Raw genomic sequence first — 21,553 nt, 5'->3', positions numbered from 1 at the left:
CCACCAAATTTGTATGTGTAACAAATATTCTTAATAACAAATTTCACTACATTTTTGACAAGCTAAGTGAAAGATCAACATACAGCAGACCAGGATTTTTCTCAACCCAATTCAAGTTCTCAATTCAACTTATTGAATTAATATAGATAAGCACAAGACACTAAATGTACGGAAAATAAGTTATTTTAAAACAGATTAATATATAGAAATAAGAAGTGCTGCAGGAACAGATTGCTTTCTTTGCTCTGATTTCTGACCAAGAGGCACTGGCTCATCCTGCAAGTTTTGTTATTGTCTTTCCAAATGATGCAGAAGTTTTGTACTTGGCTAACATAAATACAACTTTCCTTGTGCTGAAGCCTGCTGAAGACAATGCTCTTTGGAGTTCTTAATGCACAACAATTTTACAACAAAATTCCACCCAGTGTTTTGCAGGATCAAGGCTCCAGATCTGGAGTTTACTACTCAAGTACCACTTTGAGCACCAAAGAATTACCCATCAGACAAAAACYTGCTTATTATGTTCCTTTTTATCTAAAACAGAGTAAACTTGTAAAATTATGTTTTAATCCAAATGAGCTTAATTCTCCCATGTTCTGCAAATATGCATTTTTCCTGGGACTGTTTAATAGTAGCTGTTTCTACATATACAAACTACTTATTTTCCATTTTTTTGGAGTACAGTTTGTCATAGGTAAAATGACATCTATCCAATCTTCAAGAACACAACAAATTCTTCTATTTTTCTGTTGGATTGTGGATCCATATATTCAATATACTACTTACTTTTAATGAATTTCAATGAACAAATATAAGTTAAGGTTAATATACTTAATCCCACCCCCAAAAGATGTATTTATTTGTACCAATCAGCTCTTGTCCTGGTAAAGCTAAGTGAAGGCCTTTTGGTGATTCTTGAGGTGCCATCTAAGAAAATAAAAGAAAAAAAGGCATATAAATTTAATATCCTGATTTTTTGGTCTATCAAAAACRACATCAAAGACTCACTAGTAACCATGACTCATTATCTTCTCCCTATAATGCCAGAACCTGTACAGGAATATGTTCCAGCAGGACTAACACTTGAGACAAGGAATAGGAGTTTGGTTGAAGACCACAGTAAGAATTCTTCAAAGTTACCACTTTTACATATGTTGTTTTGCAAAGCTATTCTACAACCTYGACACTGTGTAGCCAGTTTCAAATTCTTCCCTAAATATAAGCATTTATACATGGAGATTGCTATATATCCTTGACAGTCTACGTCCTCTGGCAAATCCGGTAGGAAACAACAGCCATACACTATGTAACATCATTTTAGGTGAAAAAGATTAAAAGAAATGAAGTTAAACATTCTTTCACACTGCTGCTCTGCCACAATCCTCCATATTAAGTTATTTAGACTTTCTGTGTGAAGATCAACTCACGCAGCGTAAAACGAATGAAACTTCTTCCTAAATCACTTCCTATCACTGCTGTGACAGATCTGAGACACTATTGTGTATAATTTATACAGAGAASAAGTAGAAGAGGAGCAATGTGGACAGTACCAGAAAAATCTTTACCAGCAATCATTGTGTGGCCTATAGGTAAACAGGCATTGCATTATCATTAATGGGGACCGCAATTTCACAGACGTGAAAGGGCTGAGGAAGGAAAAGCAGCTTAAAAGCATATACAGGATAATAAATAATATTGAGTAACATGCAGATAAATCGATCTCAGCAGCTTCAACACAGCTTAAAAAAAAAAAAAAAAAAGCCTGAATAAATCCTGAAAGCCCGTTTTAGCATGGTTATGTTTTCCACAACACAAGCAAATTTGGTTAAGCCCTCTCCCACTCACTTTTAAAATCAATTCAACATATTTTCAAAATGCTGCAAGGGAGTTCACTTTATTCATCAATAAAAAAAACTAAAACTATAAGCTAAAAAAGCAGCTTCTTTGAAATATTAATTAATAACTTATAATGGAAGAGGAGAAATATGTTACCGCAATCCACTTTGGAATTCTTCTAGCATCTTCTTGTACTATCACATCCACCTGAACTGTTACTTTCTCTTGCATTTCCACATCATCAACATTGAGATTCTTAGAGGAGAAAAAAAAAAAAAACACAAAACAACACATAGAACTTTCACCCACTCAGATTTATCATGTTTCAAATCAGTCTTAGTTGCATAAAGATATCTGACTAGCATAAGTCTTAGCAATACATGTGTTCTGCTGGAAAATAAAATTCTGAGAAAGAGYTGTATGTGAAAACCTGTAATGGGAGATAACTAGCTAGTTTACTGATGCAGAAGAAAACTCTGCCTCTCAGCACCTACCATCAACCCCCCCAAAGTCTCTGTGATAATTACAGAAWGCTAGTAATTATGGCTAAAAGTACTTACACAATATTAGCACCCACCTACAAAGGGAATTTTCTTCATAATGCAGCTCTTCTTAGAAATTAAAAGCACTTGGGAATAAACAATAAACATCTTTCACAGTGAAACWCTTTCTGCCTTTCTGAATCAGTCCGTACCAGCATTTATCAAGATGATAATAGCAACATAGCATCGTATTAAGCAAGCAAGGAAAGCAAGGTCAGTTTTTGGTAATTGTCTTGGAGCAAGCAGAGCAGAGGAAAACGGTTTCAAACATTAAGTGCATATTCTACTCCACTCCCTCACTGCGGTCCTAATACACAGCCTAGTTTTGTTGAACACCTGCRGAAGATTACCGCCTGCTTCTGCTGTGGTAGCCACTACTTCAAAATCATGTTTTAATTTGTGTCCCTCTTTATTTTAGCTATTTTTATTTAGCTATTTATTTAGCTATTTTAGCTTTATTTTATTTTATTTTAGATAAACGTGTTTTTTCAAGTATTTGCACTTTCTGATTCACCTAGTTGCTCTCCTTCCACACGCACACGGACAAGATCCAGTGTAACGTTTTCCGGACGCRCTCGCCGCGCGCAGGGGTTACCTCGCGTCCCGTTCGGGACGGYCCCGCGCGCCAGGCCTAGGAGCGCGCTCAACATGGAGGCGGCAGAGCGCCTCCTGCTGGCGCCGCGCGCTCCCTTCCCGCAGGCACCCCATATCCCCTCGCCCCCGCGAACGGCAGCGGGAGCTTTTACCTGGAAGCGAATGGCTTCGAATTTTCTTCTGACCAAAACTACATCTGCATCGCTTTCTTCGCCTGCAGGTTTAAGATAAACACCAAACAAAACTGGATTTAGCTCCCCATACAGGCAGAAGTTTCCAAGAAATGTTTTTAAACAAGCCATTTTCATTTTACAGAACTGTGAAGTTCACCTGCAAACCATGGCTTACGAGCCTGCACTTTGGAGGTACAAAGAATAAAGATAAATCATCTCTAAGCAGCTAAAACGCACATGCTAAGCATTCCAGAAGGTAAAATATTTCCAAAGCATTACTCTAAGAACATTAATTCATGTTTCCTCCCAGTTCTTCCCTTCTACATTCCTAAATTATTCCAAAATAAGATCCTAAGCGGCAATGTCGGCTTCTTCCACCACAGTTAGTTTTGTTATTGCCAAGTCTGCCCTACAAGTGCCAAAGTGAGAGGCCAGGCAGGCTTGAGAATGCTCAAAACCAAATCCCAGGCTTCCAACTACATTCCCAAGCATTGTACGTGTGGTTATGCCAATGGGGCATCAGGGCATTCTTGGTGCTAGGTGCAGCCAGGTATTCCAGTTCATGGTCCTTCAATATCATAGACCGTCGGCCTGCAACTGAAGTCCTGACTTCTGAATTCCCTTGGCTCTTCCATATTTATCCAATTTAGKGCAGGGAGAAGGGAGAGGATGGAAGGAGAGCTAGTCTGAAAGGAGGAAGGGGCTGGAAAAAGGAAAAAAAACCACAAACACAAAAAAACCCTGCCACACTGCCTGAAAATCCTCATGGTACCTACATTACTGCCCATTTATACTATTCTTATCTCACTAAAAACAGAACGAAATTGTTTCCCAAGCTAAACTCCCCTTCCACTACTTTTCCTCTATCAGAGCAATCATTACCTAAAGCTCTGAGGGCTGCTGCAGCTCAGACAAGGGTATATGTGAAAAAATGCCATTGTTGTGGGAAACAACAGCCTGGCATCCTCTGGTGCAGCTGCTGAGCAATCCGGAGGAGCAGATGAAAACGTGCTCCTCTGCTTTCACGGTGTCCCTAACTCCACCAGAGTAACTCGGTGGGGGACTGACACCCAAATCTGACTGCCACTTTCTTCCCACATGGCGGATGGAAGATAAATTTGTAGTCACTTTATCTACAGGAATTCAAGAATACTAAAGCAATAGKAATTGTAAAGCAGGAAGCAGTAGGAATTGTAATGTTTTAATCTGCAACTCCTCTTTTTCTGTCATTTCTCTCTCTGGTAGTATCCGTCAAAAAACTGGGAGAATACTCAGTAAAATGATCAATAAGATGACCAGATTAGACCAGTAAATAAACAGGGTGTCTAAGTTGTAACAACTCTAGACAAAAAATCATCTTTACCAGCATATCTTAAAGTGCTTTTAAGGGCTAAAGGGAAAGTTATGAAAAACCTTTGTTCCTCAACTGCAGGAGCTGGAGGAAAGAAAAATGGATATTTACATTCTTCTCCTTGGAAAAATCCATCCTGTAATACATGAAGTTATTTCTCTGTAGCTGTATGTAAAACATTATCATTACTTAAAAGGCGAGTCATTCTTAAGTGATGATCATATTAGTAAGGGAGTTTTCATCAATGCTAAATTTTGACTTTGATGTGATCTTCTAAATTAGAATACACTTGGGTAGTATATAATTAAGATGCAAATTTCCAACTTGCTCTCCAAAGAAATTGATTTTTCTGGGTTTCTATTCTAGTAGATCCAAGGAACTTTCTAGGTATTACTCTACTTTTGTCAAGCTACTTCCTGGGAAAYCAAAAGTGGATCTAAACATTTTCCCTGTTAAGTGCAGACCAGTAATTATAATAATTGTTTAGAGGTGTTTTACTTTATTTACTTTATTTATTTGTACCTTATTTACTTCATTTATTGTTCAATAAATACTTATTTACTTATGTACTTATTTATTTATTTGTACCTGCAACTGATGCTATTTACATACTTTCACAACAAAAACACCATATAATAGCTGAAGGGAATAGTGCCTTCACTGAGAAATGTGACACATCCAGTACGATCACTGAAGAGCAAATAAATCTCCTAAAGTTTTAGCTAAAGCAGTTAAAAACGTTTTTGTTTTTTTTTGTTTTTCCCCATAGCAGTTAACCATTACATTAGCCACTTTCTCTAGTCTTTCCCTAGAGAATTCACAAGAAAAGGAGGAGTGGTAATCATATTACCCGTTAAGGACAGTCTGACTCATACTGTCATTTATCCCATGGTGGGTACAGAGGGGGGCTCTCCCCTTCCCCCTTCTCCAAACTTACAAAACAAAGCTACAGGCCCTTCCGAAATGTTTCCCATATTTCAGCATGATGAAAACTACTTATTTACAGTCTTTTCCAAAGCAAATGAAAAGTGAAACAAAAGCCCCACCTATATCAGATGTATCCACAGGAGTGTTCTCATAAGATACCTTAAAACACAGGAAAACTATTTTAATACATTGTAGCATATGCTATATTAATTTGTCCATAGCAGTTTTCTTCTCTTATTAAGTTCATCAAGTTTTGAGAGGAAAAAAAAAATTGCAATCCACAGACTGTGCCTAAATCACAACATCTTTACCATGTATATGTAGTTTTATATGTATATATAGTATATGTATATATGTATATATATGTATATACATATATGTATATATACATATGTATATGTATATATTAGATATAGTATATGCATGCTTTACCAAGCATATGTAGTTTTTTTTTTTCACATCCAATTACCTGGATGTGAGAATTTTTTTTTTTTTGACCAGTGCTTCTATATTTAGACAAATAAGCCCAGAAGAAAAGGTAGATATTATGTAACAAAAATGTAATTGTAAAAATAGTTGACAGATAAGTTTTAATCACCAGATCTTTATCAGTATGAACCAGGGATTTCCTTTTCCTGTTTTGAAGTACTGGGAAATTTATTAGTAGGCACTGTAAGCAATACTATATAATWTTTCAATGATCTTTTTGTCTGTTTTCTAGAACTTTTGACAGCTACACAAACTTATTGATATGAATAAGGAGATATGGCACAGGATCATCTAATTTTAATTAATTTCTTTGCTATTAGGCTATGACTACRTAGGTTTGTTTTCTCTAAAGAGACTCATAGAAGTGCTCCCTACCTTATGTACTTTTGAGCTCTCATCTTCAAAACCACTGCTCTGTTGTTTTGGTATTTCTTGGCATATGTAGGAAGAAAGAAATACTTATTTTAGAATTTGCTAGGCTGCAGATTATATACATAGGTGAATAATTTTTATATATATATATATAAAATATTTTATTTGAATATATTTTTTTTCTTACTTATTCTGGAAAAATTTAACCAACATAAAAAAATCCCATACATAGCATTGAACTGAAGAATAGAAAATTGAACATTCAAGCCAAAAGAAAAATCTCTGCCTTCTTTTATAGAGAGCTTCACCCAAAAACTTGATTTTTTTCTGTTTATTTCATTAGAACCCAAAGAAATATAGTGTGTAAAAAGCAGTCTAAATTCCATATCCACTTAAAAATTAATAACTATATGTCTCCTTTTAGCATTTCAATTTGTACCTTGTTCTCCTTAGCTATTGCAGCACTAGAAGCACTCAAGCTGATTAAGTTAAAAAAAAAAAAAGAGAGAAGAAGCATTTGTCTTCRAAAAGACTTCTGTAAGCTTATATTTGGCAGTTAAACTCCAAATTAGATAAGATAGCATTGCTACTGAAGCTACTGTCTGAAAAGTTACAGCGCTGAAGTGTCTCTTTGTTRGACTGAAGAGGATCTATAAAACACTGGTATAACACCATGAGTATGCATAAAATGCATATAGTTACACTATACATATAAAAACTATTGCCTACATCTATTGTTAATAGTCTTTAAGTTACAGAAATTCGAGTTTCCCATAAAAGAAGGATTTAAATCTTCAAACGGACTCTACTGGTACTGTAGTGGTACTTACTACAACGGAGTGCTTGCCATACAGTTAGACTTAAATAAATGTGTTTCACCAGATATGCTTAATATAGTTGTGACTGTCAGTAAAGAAGTTTCTGCCCAAAGGCAGAATTGGTTGTTCCTGCTTTTGTGTATCTTTGTCTCCAAATATATTCATGTGAAATATCAGTCGGGATTTTTTTCTGTTAAACGGTGAAAAAAATTTTGATCCTATCTAACTCAGGCACATAGATACTACTTCCTCCTGTAAATACTTTCAGGGATTTAATGATGCCAAGCATACAGCTAAGGAGTTCCAGTTTTTGAAGGATGTTGGAGAGTATACAGAAAGTGACCTGAAGATGCCTATTCCTTCATCTGTAATAACTATACCTAACATAGCCCTAGGAGAAACCTAATCTGTTTTTAAGAATAACTCTGTAGCCTCTTTAATAAATATATGTCAGAGCTTCCTTATGCTTATAACTGGAAAGTTTTTTCTATATCTGACCTAAAGGCCACATTCTTTCTTTTTCTTTTTTTTTTCTCCCCTCCTCTCTGTTTTCTCCTCTCTCTCATTTTTTCTTCTTTCCTTTTCTTGCCTCACACAGGCACCATCATCTGCACGTCTGCCAATTTTTTCTTCTTCTGATTCACTCCAAGAAGCCAAGACACCATCCAAAGCACCAAATATTTCACCAGAGGCATTATCACTGCTAAGCAGCAAAGAGAAATCACACTGCATGTCTTATAAACCGCATCAGTTATGCACTCTGCCTATCTTCTGGTGCCAAGCGTGCTATTTTCACAACAGTCTTGCTGTATTAGCCTTCATTCTCTTCCTTCTGTGGATCATTCCTACACAAACCTATTACTTGGAATTTGTCTTCACAAAGTTACATAAGATTTTGTCCTTTTTTTTTGTTGCTTTGTTTTTCTTCCGATCCTCCAATTTGTCAGCAGGATACCTTTCAGAGCGGCCCTTCCCACTTGGTATTATGTGCAAGTTAATCAACAATATTCCCTTTATTATTTACTTATTTGAAATACAGACTGATCATGTGCTCAGGACAGTCCTGAAAAATCTCACACCTCCCTCAGTTTGAGCACAGGCCACTGATAACTGTGCTAAGCTAAGCACAGCGTGCCAACTGTTGGCAAATCTGCCTGAAGAAGTTCYACCTAGACTTATTTTCCTAGCTAGCTGACAAGAACATGATACGCAGCAGATATCAGCAGACACATACCCACATAAGAGGAGGAGTAGGACACCAGGCTATGATGCAACTCCTATATACAACATTAACTATGAATATTATATAATCAGCAGRATCAGGCTTCAGCTCAGAAATTTCTCGAGACAGGAATTGATCGTGGTTATTTGGCAGATAAAAACTACGTTAATGCTTCATTAAGAAAGTATTACCAATGTATTCTTAGAAGCTGAATAATTTTTTTTACAACTTTTCTAATCTGAGAATAAAGAAAAACACAAAATCTTACTCATTTCCCATTCAGATTCCCATCCCCATCCCTACAGAGAAAGATCTACGAAACACCAGAGAACATTTGCTTTAAAAATTTTTCTAGTCAATAAAAGGAAGAATTTTAACTGGAAAATTGATGAGAAATTTTGCTCTTTGTGGAATTTGAAATTTAACATCCTACGTTCTCCTGTGTTCCATGTAAAAACGATACTCAAAGAACTGTCAYTTAACCCACTCAGACTTAATAAGGATATTAGACAATTTCCCCAAAGCAAACTTGCAAATATTGTTCAAAYGAACAGCTAGGAAAAAAAATAATAAAAAACAGAATTGGAAATTGAATAACTRAAAACCAGTTATATATGCAAAGGGTATATATGTTCATTACATAAATATCTGAGTCTTGCAAAGTTACTTTAAATGTTAAGGATGAACATAAGTCTGAGCGACTCAACYGGCAGCACATACATCAAGATAATCTAAGAGAAAAGAAATGGGTCAGATTTCCATATTTACTTTTGCTTCAAATGAAAAAAAGTCCCCACAAGAAATTATTTGCATGAACTGAACATGACAAGGAGATTCTATCTCCTRCCGTACATGTAAATATGCATGGATAGATGAAAAACTGCCAGTGTTGTGAGTTTTTCCTATTTATATCTGTTAACACTCCCCCTATTCCTCCTTCTTCAATACTGAAGTTAAATAATTCTTTTCCTGGTAGCTAAGAGCATAATTAAGGACTAAAGGCCTTTCTCCCACCTAGCCCCAATTTTCATTCAATTTAAGCAGACCTAACTTACGAAGTTTTCTCCTAATTTTCTTATCTATAATGCCTAACAATAGATTAAAAAAATGATTATATCAAGGCTTACAGTATTAAAGAAATCCCACGAAACAAGTCCCTTCAACAGATGCTTCCAAGCCACTCAGACCTTAGGTCAAAACCCAAAGATGAATGATAGCAAAAAAAAGACAGACTTAGGCCTAAGGCTTCAAATACTTAAAATAAATAAATAAATAAAAATTAATTGCTTAGAAACTATTTCTTTCTGAGTTTCACCACAGGTCTTGCTCAGTGATTTTGCTGCTACTCAATCCTGCGACCTCTGAAGATTAAGAAGCATCAGAGTTAAACTTGAATTGCAGTCTTAATTTGACTTCACACAATGATACTCTGATGAAGTAACTGTATGCCACTTCTAGTACAGCTAGTCTCATTCAGAACACACAAGGATCACTAAATTTTAGGAGACAGCTTTTCTACCTTGTTGATTTTCCAATATGCACACTTTTCAAATATGGACACTTCTTTAGGTATTTTTTAAAAGCTAGAAAATTYCAAATCATTGCACACAGCAATATAAACAGCGCTGAAATTTTGATTCATTTAACATCTCACAAATGTTATAAGCATAATAACAAAAAGCTATCTGTGTAACTGATAAGAGGAGATTATTTTAATCAACTTATGCTGATAGCAACAATAATTACATCCATTTATTCCTTTTAATTACTTGTAATTACATTTTAGAATCCTTAAAAAGATAAGCATTAATTGTGATTATCTGGAAGAGTTTAATTTAAAAACAAGACATAATCTATTCAACCAAGATCCTTTTGGATAAGATCTTTGATAGCACTTTTTTTTCCCCTCTCAAAAGCACTTTACCTGCATCCTCTCGACTTTTGACAGAACACTGCAATTAAAAACAGAAAAAAAAAAAAAGAAGAATCTTAAAATAGTAATGTTATTTTGAATGACTTTGCTTACTTTGCCTTATTTTACAATGAGGCACTTCCTAAGTAATCATTCAATCTTCAGCTGATTCTCTGAATTCAGCTGAATCTCAAAGCCTGACTTACAAAGCAACAAATACGTGGTAAAGCCTACCTGAAGATTCATTTTGATTTACATCTTGCCATGTTGCTGTCAATAAAAAAAATCACTAAAAGCACTTAAGTTATAGCTACCGTGCCACAAATGACAGGCTAACACACACACACAAATTCACTCCTGCTCTCCATGCTCTCATTCAGTGGGCTTCAGAATAGCACCTGTGCTCTTCAGCAAATTCACTGTTTCCTTCACATGGAGGAGTTTAAGAAAGAAGATGTGTGTTATTACTTCAGTTTTGATAACTCATTCTATACTACTATATTTCAAGGTGAGCAATGTGTGCATGCTATATTTTAAAACACACAAAAAGGATGCACACAAATGACTCCATGTTGACTAATGCTGTGTGTGTCAAAAGGATCAGATATGGAAACAGCAAAATAAACAAGATATATTACTGCATAGTATGCACTTATTAGAAGCAATATCACCTTTGGCACYTGGCACTATGTGATTCACTTTGAAAAGAAGCACCTGCTTGTTGACCTTCGAATGAGGACATACAGAGAGCAGGCCCAACACACTAGTGGCTTTAGCCTGATATAGACACTGTCTGCTGAGACGGATACTTGAGCATCTAGCACTGTTTTACAGGACTAATAGTACCAATAATATAATAATACAGTAATAAGATCTCCTGTAAATATTATGTGAGATGGAAAGATTAGAATATATTCCTATATATACACACACATAGACATGTAAAAATGTTTGGTTTACTTTTGTAGGCCTATATTATGAGATACCTTAGGTATTTTCTTCCTCCATTTTTTAAGGCTTTTGATTGACACTTTCCCCCATTGTTTTGGTCCTAGAAAACACAAGAAAGGTTAAAGCAAATATAGCTTTTTGTATAACAATATTAGTCTATGGTGAGCAATGTAGCACAATGCCTAACACACAGGAAAAAAGTAATACCTAACAACAAAGCACAATTGAATCTAAACAACCATCCAAACAACTCTTAAATATTTACAGGAATACAGAAGAACAGTAAATATGTTAATAGAATAAGTGAACAGAAGTTACTAAAGCTAACGCATAACCAAATCTCAACAAATCTAAGACTATTACAATACTGTATATATTTATTTCTGTGTAAATACATACACACCACATAACATATGCAGTAATTATAAAATGCAAACTTACCAGTCTGATAAAGCTCTTAGAAAGTAAACAATATTTAGTGTAATGTTTATATGGCACTCAACAGTAAGGTACTACTTTGAGTGTATGCCCAATATGCTCTTTTTTTTAAACAATTTTAATTTATTTATCATAATCTTTGCTGAAGTGTGGATAAAAACTTGCCGAGCACTTYATCTCCCAGAAACATCACCCAGCCACTAAGTCACAATTCCCGTTAAAACTTAGAGCAAACTACTCCAGGATAACAGCTTTCGCAGTAAGATAATAAGATAATAACATGCATTATTGACACGGCAGAATGCGGTATAGATTTCTGCCAGCCACATGAATGTTCAGTGTAATATTAAAGAAGGGACTGTCTAGTCATTCCACCCTGACATTGGACACACTAGAAATTTATCGAAACACATTTTCCAGGTATCTATACGCACGTGTCAAAGCTGACACATGAAATCAGGCAGCCGAGCACACACAAGCCAGCACTGGTTACAATCAGACAGCACGTGAGTGTCAATAGCTGCACCCTTCAGCAAGGCTAAGCACACAGCATGTAAACATCGAAACCTTAAGCAGTTCTTACCATCAGGTGTATCATAAGTGAGAGTTTCCATGGAAACAAGTATATCATCTTCAAAAGGATGATTATACTAAACAAGAAGGACCATTAAAGATAAGACTAGGGGGTCAAAACAGCGGTTTCATGCATTTTAGGTGTTTTTACAACGGGATGCAAGCCGCACGTGCTAAACATGGGGGTAGCCAGCGCGGCTCAGGCAAGCAGCAAGGGGAACCGAGGCGTCGCTTTGGGGCATCCCCTGGAGCCGGCAGGCCCAGGCCTCCGTGMGGGAAGCGAGGGGCCTGGCGGCGCCGCAGGGCCCGGAGCTGCGCCGGGCAGCGGCCGCGCGGCTGGAAGCCCTGGCCGCGGGCGGGCGGCACGAGCTGCTTCCCCCCTCAACGGCCGCCGCTCAACGGCCGCCGCTCAACGGCCGCCGCCCAACGGCCGCCGCCCAACCCTCACCCGCTCCGCGATGCGGATCATGGCGGCCACGAAGCGGGCATTGCTCTGCCGCAGCCTCTCTTCCAGGTCGAAGGCCATGGCGCGCGAGCCGCCCTGCCCTGCCTGCCCGCCGGCCCGGGCCCGGGCCCCGCTCGGCGGCCGCAACRCCTCCCTCCCCGCCGCCACTCGCGCGAATTCAAACTGCGCGCCGCCTTCCTGCGGCCGCCGCTCGCCGAGCTCCGATTGGAGCGCGGATGCGTCACTCCGGGCGTCGCAGCCTATCAGAGCCCACAAGAGCCAGCCTCTCCTCTTCTGATAGGACTCTGCAACTCCCAAGGCCCACCTCCTCCCGCTCTCCGGCTGCCTCAAAATCTCCCYATTGGCTCCTGAGCTCAGCACGAATTGGCCATAGGCAGGACACAAAGTCGCTCTTCTACCTAGCAACAGTGACGCACCGCGAGTTCCTATTGGGCGCGGGATCAGCGCGAGAGGCCATTGGCCACGGGCGGCATTGACCACAGCGCAGTTACGGCCTTTGGGCTGGGCGAGGTTAAGTCGCGTAATTTGGCAAAGTTAATTTTAGGTACCGTATACGTAACCSTAGCGTAACGGCGCGACGCCATTCTGTTATGTGCGGGCCACTAAAGCATCTCCTGCGCCAGACGCCTCCATACAGTGACTTGACAACAGCTTATCTGAAGTCAAAGCAGTCCACAGAAAGGCTTTGAGTTTACAGGACAGATGGTTTTGGCGATTCCCACTCCTAAAGTTTCTTCTGCAGTTTCTCTGCACACCCTATTTACCTTTCCTCTTGGGCCAAAGTTCTGCCTTTCATCTATTGCTCCCTTAGCCGCAAGGTTGTGTCTGCCCAACGCTCTTTTTGTCCAGGCTCCTTCCACTGAAATCCCGCATATCATTYCCCCTTCCTTTTACTGGAAAATCTATGAACTAGATTTCACCCCTGCCTTTGTCACTGCCTTCCTAGGCAGATGAATGTAGGACAAATAATCTAAAATCCAGAAGTTCACTGATGGTCGTCTAGCTGCTTATTCTTTCTTTTATGGATTTCTTTTCTTTGAAGGGATTTGCAGAAGCGCTCAGCACTTTCTGTTGCTGTTCGCTTGGCTGGGAGCTATGTTTTGAAAATATAAAAGCTCATATATACCTATTAAAATAATACTAATAAAAAAAAGCTAACTACTTTTAACTGCTTTGCAAAATCATGTTCTATATATCTCAGGTTTGGATGCTGAAATCAGTTGACACTCAACAGTTTGACTGTTGACAAGCCTTTTTTTTTCTTTCTTTCCCTCTAGGTAAGACAGACTCCTACTGCTTGCAGTCTCTGCATTACTGGAAAAATAAATTCTGCAATATTTTCAAAATGTCCAATTTTTGGGGTAGGCCAGAACAGTTAGGAAGCTTCTGAGCAATGAAGTCAATCTGTATTCAGGGCAAGCTTTAGATGATGAGTAAATAAGAGCTGAAATCCCACATTTAATGAGAGAGATAATAGGTAGTGTTGGAAAACCAACTAAATTAATTTTAAACAGTTCTAGTGCTGTGGGGGAAAAAAAACAAAAACATCACAACATCTCTGATACTTCGCTTGGAGAGCTGTGCACAGCCCTTAGCTGGGGACCAGTGTCTACCACCGCTGTGTGCAAGGCAGCAGCGAGAAGCCGTGTCTCAGCTGGGGGCTTCGTGCTTAAGCTTAGACTTGGGTAAATACTTTCTGAGAGCTGTTTGCTGTGCTCAGGGCTCTGCTTGGGTCTGCTGCCTGATCCCACGTGTGTGCTTAGGTGCTTTGTGGCCTTCGTGGCGGGATTTTGAGATCCTGCGGCACTGATCTGATAATTAAAAGATTGAAATACTGTGCACACTCGGGATCGGATTAATTTCTTTCCTCTGACATTCCCTGACTCAGAGGTTATTCGCTTTACAACCCTGATGTCTTCTAATTTTGCTAGAATATAATTTTATACTAAAAATAATAGAAAGAATAGCCCCAGACTTATTTCATATTTGAGGTAATTGCTAACGTAGGGAAAATAAGGGTATGTTGTTGTTGTTGTTGTTGTTATTTCAGCTTATTGGCGGAAGATCAGTCAGTCAGCACAGTCTATTCAGTAGCTAATTTCGGCTGCTTTCCATTCATAATGCACTTCAGAAGAGTGACAGGAGCATTCAATTGCAAAGAATTTCTTCCTACACGCCATGTGAGAAAATGAGAGTGGCATCGAGCAGGTGCATACCAATTTTTTTCCCAGACCGGTAGTAACTGATATGCTTAATAAGATGTAACCAGAAATTTCAACCTCTGTGACCTTAGGGATCACAAGGTCAAGAAATAATAGGTAAAGCTGTTGCCTGGAGAGCATGATTGTGCAGGCTGCCAAGGCAAGAAGTGTCTCAAAACCGTAAACGAGCAAGAAAAAGGAAGGAAGAGCAATGATGTTAAAACTTTGTTTGGGAAATTCCCTATAAGAAACAGAGCAGACATTTGTGTAACTGGGAAATGTCCAGGCATGTCTTTGTGTTCCTTGGTGCTTTCCTACGTGCCTGCTGCTCGCCTCCCCTTCTTACTGAGATTGCAGATTAATGGGGGCTGTCCATTTGCCCTGGGTTTATGCAGCACAGGGAAACAGAGTGCTCTTCTTTAGGCTCTGCATCAATAATGATACTTAATAAATCATGAAAACTGTTTCTAAACCCACGAGTAAACTGAGGATTGGCAGAAGTGATTTGCAGGGAGTGGAGAGACAGTCCTCACTGGAGTTGCAGTGGTTGGGCTGGAGACATAAAATTGTTCCATGAAAATCACAGGTCTTGGGCAGTATCAATAGAGAGGTGAAAATGTCCCGACCTCTGAAGCTTTGCACTTAAGTAGGCTCTCACTCCTGCTTTTCCACAGGGAAAGGGCATAGTTCGTGCCAGCTGGAGATTTCCTATAGTAAGAAGACCACTGGGAATTTTTTAAGATTACATAAACTTAGAACACTGTCMTTTTTGCTGTAAAAGAATATGTTACTATTGAACATGATGCAGACACACAGACATTTCAACAAAAAAACAAACGTCCCTTAGAAGCTCTTCTGCTCTTGTGTGCAAGCTTCACCTCTTCTGCAATTCTGTCGAATAGATTTGTGCAGAAATGTTTGACAAAAGATTTAACTTCCCTGTAATTTATTTGGCTTGTAGAAGAATAATTTGCAGGCTTGAGTTGTACGTGCCATTGCTCACCCTGTGGTACACTGCCATATGTAACTCTTAACTCGTGATTCTTCCATCACTTCCCATATTCTCTCTAGCTCATCAATTAGCCGGGCCTCAAGCTGTATTTTATCCCTTTAATCTTTTTATCTTTTCTTTTTATAAATCAAAATATCCATGCTAAGAAATCTCTTTGTTTTTTCATTTTCTTCTCTGAACTCTCTCCAGTCAGTCAATATATTTTAGYATTTAAGTATCTGAAACAGTAAATCATTTCTGAACACATCCTCTGAAGAACAGGGGTTTATACAGCTATTCTCTGTAAATGTTGATTTTTCAGATACAGGAAAAACATCATATTGACTATTTAAATGGGAAACTCATGGCTCTTAAGTATATTTCCTTAGACATACTAATCTCATTCATTGTACAGAGGAGTATAAAGATGTAAAATATTTGTGCTTTCCCAGAAGCTCTCGCACAGCTCAGCTTGTGCCAAGACATAATACAACTAGTGAATATAATTAGACATTTCAGATATTGTTAAGAAAACACCTCACTGCAGAACTGTGGAGCTGAGATTGGCTATAGGCATGGAGAGGTACTGGCTGCCCATGCAAAGCGGTGTGAACAACCCAGAATCAAACACAGTAAACTAATCTGCTCAAGGCAACTGCCTTAGCAGGCATTGTATTCCTGGGCCTCTGCAAGGAGCAGGGCTTTCCCTCCTCCCCTTGAAGCAGAATGGTATTTTACTCCCCCTTACTCACCCAACTCTATCCAGAGCCAACTTATTTTCTCCTTTTATCCTCTGTGCAAGCAGGGTTATGGAGTGTTTGGGTGTGTTCAATTATGATGAAGATTGAAAACAGTTGTGTTTTAAGAGAGATGCTCACGGGGGACTGCCTTCTGTGAAGAAAATAATTTAAGTTGGCTATGGGCTTATATGGAAAAAAACTCAAGGAGCTTCTTGCCCGTCAAGCTCTATTCTTTGCTGAGCTCCCAAACACATTATAGTCTAAAAGGCTGCAAATCCTGGCTCCCACTTTCTGTGAAGGCTGTTCCCTGCCTCTGTTGTTCAAGAGCATATTTCATTTGGTGAGGGAGGAATTTAATCAGTTCCAGTCTAATTAGTCCTCTGCCAGGTTGGGGCCCTGGGCGTTAGTGGCTTCTTGCTATTTTCAGTTCTTGCCTGGTTACATCTAAAATCATCTGAAGACTGAAATATTTGCTGCTGTAAGCTCAATTTTGAAGGCAGGTCCTGAGTTAAGCTACTATGCATGAGAAGAGGAGAGAAGCAATTACTGGAGAGCAACCATTACCCTGAAACAACCAGGCTTCTTTTCCACCACATCTGGAAATGGAGAATGGAGAACAAAAATCCCTCTTTATCATTGAGGAATCCGGGCACAAAGCCTACAAATCACACCTAGCAGGACTGTCCTGCCATTAAAGCACTGTATGAGAATTTCCTTGAAAAGGAGTGGGCGATTTTTGCCCCTTTCAGTATCCCCTTTCCCTAATTTCTCAGCATCAGCAAACACTGTCTGGACTGACCTTTCCACCAAACCCTGTGCTCACGTGGAATGTTGTAGAGGGAGCTACTTCTTGGATAGTCGAATGACTGAATGTTGCCGGTGTCCTGAGGGAATGCCACCACTCAGCCATCCACCGTGCCTCTCTTGAAGATAGATCTCAAACTGTGCCACAAAACATGGTAGGAATTGTAACTGTCTTTGCTAGGTAGGAAACCTGAGGCGAGGAGCTGAGTGATTGGCCCAAGGTTAAGCACAGACTGTTGGCAAAGCAGGCCTATCCTAAAGTCTTGTCTAGCATCCTGCAGCAGTAGGTAACATCCTATAGTAGGATCCTATAGTAGGATGTTACTTCCGCAGTATTAACATCCAAGTAACCTTAGCCAGTTCCCCCGGGCACTTTCACACACATCAGGATAGAGGCCCTGGGTCTGTCCCAGTGCTTCTGAAGAACACACAATTATCTGTCTTGTCCCTCTAGGGCTCTCCTTGAAGGAGAGGAAACACCTTTCAGCAGGGTCCCATCCACTCTGGCCAGCTTGTGCGGATGAACGGCTGCAATAAGACAGATGGGAGGTGGTAGCAGCGCCCGTTCATCTGTCACAGAGGCCAGCTGAAGATGTGCTGCCGTCAGCAGGGCTGTCCAGCCTGCGTCCTGCTTGAGGAGATGCTGTTGTTCTCAGGAGATGCTGTTGTTCTCAAGCGTTTGGACGTAGCACGCGTTGTGGTCCATGCCGCTCTGTGGATCAGATCAGCGGGAATGAAAAATAAAACCACATTTAGCGAACAACAAATATTGGCAATGCTTCTGAAACAGGCCAAGGGTTTATTGAAAGGAATATTGATTGAGCCAAGAAAACATCAAGCAGTTATAAAAGTTTAATCATATTCTCATTCAAGCCTGCCTTCGGTGCCAGGAATTAAAATTTTCACATCTCCTGAGGACTGAAGATACATTTCCATAATGTTTTGCAAGTTCCAGAGCTCTGCATCTGTACAGAACGGTAGAATTATTCGTTGCAAATGATTTAGCTGAGATACATAGCCCTTTCTACTGTGAGCTTACAAATTATGCATAAACAAGCTCTGTGGTTCTGTTTTTTTGTTTTTGAATTTATTTCTCATATGCAGTTGTTTAATGAAGAGCTGGGCCAACCACTGCTAGTCCACAATTTCCAAAGTGCTTAAAGTAAATATTTGGTCTGCATGATTTACCAGCATATGCCTGGTCACTTGGACCAATTAAAATTACAACTATTCCTCACCTAGAAAAGATGAGTTTCATTAAAAGAACGGGTTATTAGAAAATCGCCCACAAACATTTGCAGTTGCCTGAGACCTACTCTGTTTAGGGAATGAAAGGACATTTCAGAATTGTATATGTTGGCACAAAGACTCTTGTAGTGGCTGGAAGTAGAAGCAATTTGTGGTTTAAAAACACAGAAAACAAAGTGCTTGCCAGGAGAAAACAGGGCATGTTTTCTATGGGCTGCAGTTCCGCAGATTGACACCTTTTGAAGTCAGGCTGGCTGCTGTGGAGAGCAAACGGGAAACAGAGCTATGTCTGCTCACATCAGTGTGCGGAGCCTAGTTTTGTCCATCGCCTTTCTTGCCCTTTACCCTCCCACTACTTTCCTTGGGATTTCTTCAAGGAAGCGGGGAGAAAAGCTTCAATTAGATAGGGCCTGCCTGAAGCTGGCTGGAAGACTAGGTTGCAGAGAAAATAGAGTCTCGATAAAGACTTGCTAGCCAAGTGCTAGGTAGAAAATAAAAAACTGTGGCAGCCTGGTAGGAGCAGCCTATGCAAAAGTAGGACCATGGTCCAGAGGAGTAGGGAAAACCTGGAAAACTTCCTTGTACAGTCAAATGCTGCGCAAAGTGAGGGATACTTGGAAGCCCAGACCCACACTGTGAGAGGGGGGAAGAAGAGGACAATGAGATGGGCACTAGACGGTATAAAAGGAGCTGTTATTTCAGAAACCACAATCCTTGCTTATATGTTCTGAAAGCCYCTTTTGGTATCATGCATTGATTAGCAGCATGTGGGAGAAAAAAAAGCTCATGAACGATTTCCTGATGCAGGTTAGGATTACTTTTAGAGTGGAAATTAGAGCTGTGTTTGTATAGCTCAGTGTATCCAGTGGCCATATTACTAAATAGACTATTGTGAAATTAAATCTAAATGAGTAGACCTTTAAGAAACATTTATGCACATTCAGGCTTCTGTAACTTTGCATTCTTTATTCAGTATCACAGAAACATCTGGAGAAAGATCTGTAGCCAAATACTAATCTCATAAACTCCAAAAACGCTAACACCATCTGTGGTAATTCCTAGTGCAGATTGTCACAACATGTAAAGTCCTTCTGTCAGTCTGGTAAGCGAAGCCTAGTCATGGGAATGGTGTCCCAAGGTCTCCTTACACCATGGTTCTCACTTCCAGATGTCTCTGGTTTAGATACAAAACCAGAGGTATATGAAAAGATGCTTTATTCTCTCTCTCTTTCTCTGGTAAAGAAGAAAGATCATCTCAGTGTGCCTGGAATGTCAATACAAAGCAGAAATGACAGGAAGCAAAACAGGGAAGAGTAGTAGCATGTCACTGAGTACACAGTTTTCTCCGGCCCAAGGCTAATCCCCAGATCTCGGACAGCTGATTTTATCTGCCCCTCTGCCTTGTGCTTCGGATTCCCTCTTTCTCAAACTTCCAGTAGGACTGTAAGCAAAAAAAAAAAAAAAAGAATTTGGAGGAGAAAAAGATATCAGCCACAAGTCACCTGAAACAGGGGGAATAGCAAAAAGACACAAAGAAATAACCTGCCATGTTCAATGCACATCTCTTTTGCTCACTGATGTCACAGAAAATATTCCCTCCTGCCAGCAGCAGACTGTCTTGTCACAAACATGTACCCGCATCATCACTCTCAAGAAAACCTTTGGGGTCTGGAGCGGGGATTTTGCTTCAAGGATTTGTCTGCCATTTGAAACAGTGTATTTCTTGAACTATCTGCCTTTAAGTTGTGTTATGGCCATTTCTTACACATYCACAGCCACTCGGGGTTCTCTTAAGGTCATTGATTGGTGCTTGCTTGTGGGAATAGCTTCTTGACCATATTGCACATATGGTTTCTATTCAGAGCCCGGTAACTTTTGGCACAAGAACAGAGAGGTGACAGTAAAACACATCCTTACCTACAAAGGATTTTTTTTTCTTGGAACAATTTAAAAACACCAGGAAGTAACAGATTTAGATTTATAACTATATTCTCAAGAGGCRTTGTACTAACCCTTGCAGGCAGAACTTAACATTTTTGGAGCTTCCCTTTTTTTGGTATCAGCATTATGCCTTCATTTTGCWGGATTATATCAACTGCTTCAGACATATTTCAGCATATTTCATATATCAGTATGATATATGAACTTACCCCAACAATGGGGTAGATACCTAGGGAATCAGCTTCTAAGCTACATGATCTGGAATTGCACCAGTTTATTTTGAAAAAAGAAAAAAAAACGATAGCTTGTCTTTTTTGTGTGTGTTTATGCACTTCAGAGTTCTAGGRAAAACCCCAAAGTTTCTTGGAAAACTGAAAAATATATTTCGCTTAGAAGTAGTTCTGGTCCCAAGGTATAGTTTGTGTTTTATAAACCGCTTGATGTTCACTGTTAATGGAATGTTGTTGGAAGATGTCTCATGACTTAGAAGATGACTGAATTATTATGGTGTTGAGCAGAAGCTGATCACTAGCTGGCATTTTTATTAGAGGCTGAGTTTGTGAGCAGGTTGCTAAAGGGAAGACTGACTGAAAATAAGATAAGAGAAATGGAATAAAGATATTCTTTTCATATAGGAACCTTTGATGTAATAAAGGAAAATGGAAGAACAGTAAAGACCTGCCTAATTACAAATGTTCACCAAATGTTAGCAGCTCTTTTAAAGTGGTCTATCTGCAATTTAAACCTGAGAGGATTTGAATTCCTCCAGGATAGAAGCAGTTTGTCAAATATTTATAATTTGAATAAAAAGAGGAGGAAATGTGCAAACTCTTCCCATCCAGTCCGTTAAAGCTACATGCTTGAGGTACACTGTCAATATGGAACACCATCATTTTTTTTGCTTTGGGGAGAGGGGATGGAATATATGAATGGATACTAAGAATGAAAACCCATGCTCAAAGCT

At 39.3% G+C, this 21,553-nt stretch overlaps 1 protein-coding gene across 1 annotated transcript in view; it reads right to left on the bottom strand.

Moving 5' to 3' along the window:
• Positions 1–12,724, bottom strand: part of HJURP (Holliday junction recognition protein) — an 18,441-nt gene extending 5,717 nt beyond the window's left edge. Inside the window, 9 exon segments of the mRNA XM_026041634.1 lie at positions 867–927; positions 1,993–2,091; positions 3,125–3,186; positions 5,543–5,582; positions 6,288–6,343; positions 10,249–10,276; positions 11,223–11,287; positions 12,209–12,275; positions 12,647–12,724. Coding sequence (XP_025897419.1) covers positions 867–927; positions 1,993–2,091; positions 3,125–3,186; positions 5,543–5,582; positions 6,288–6,343; positions 10,249–10,276; positions 11,223–11,287; positions 12,209–12,275; positions 12,647–12,724 — 556 coding nt within the window.
• Between the last annotated feature and the right edge of the window lie 8,829 nt (positions 12,725–21,553).

This window comes from Nothoprocta perdicaria, unplaced genomic scaffold (assembly GCF_003342845.1).
Source record: "Nothoprocta perdicaria isolate Ctin4 unplaced genomic scaffold, notPer1 scaffold_102, whole genome shotgun sequence".
Taxonomy (NCBI): domain Eukaryota; kingdom Metazoa; phylum Chordata; class Aves; order Tinamiformes; family Tinamidae; genus Nothoprocta; species Nothoprocta perdicaria.
Note: the sequence above shows the minus strand (reverse complement) of the source record. Positions and strands in the feature narration are given on the sequence as shown.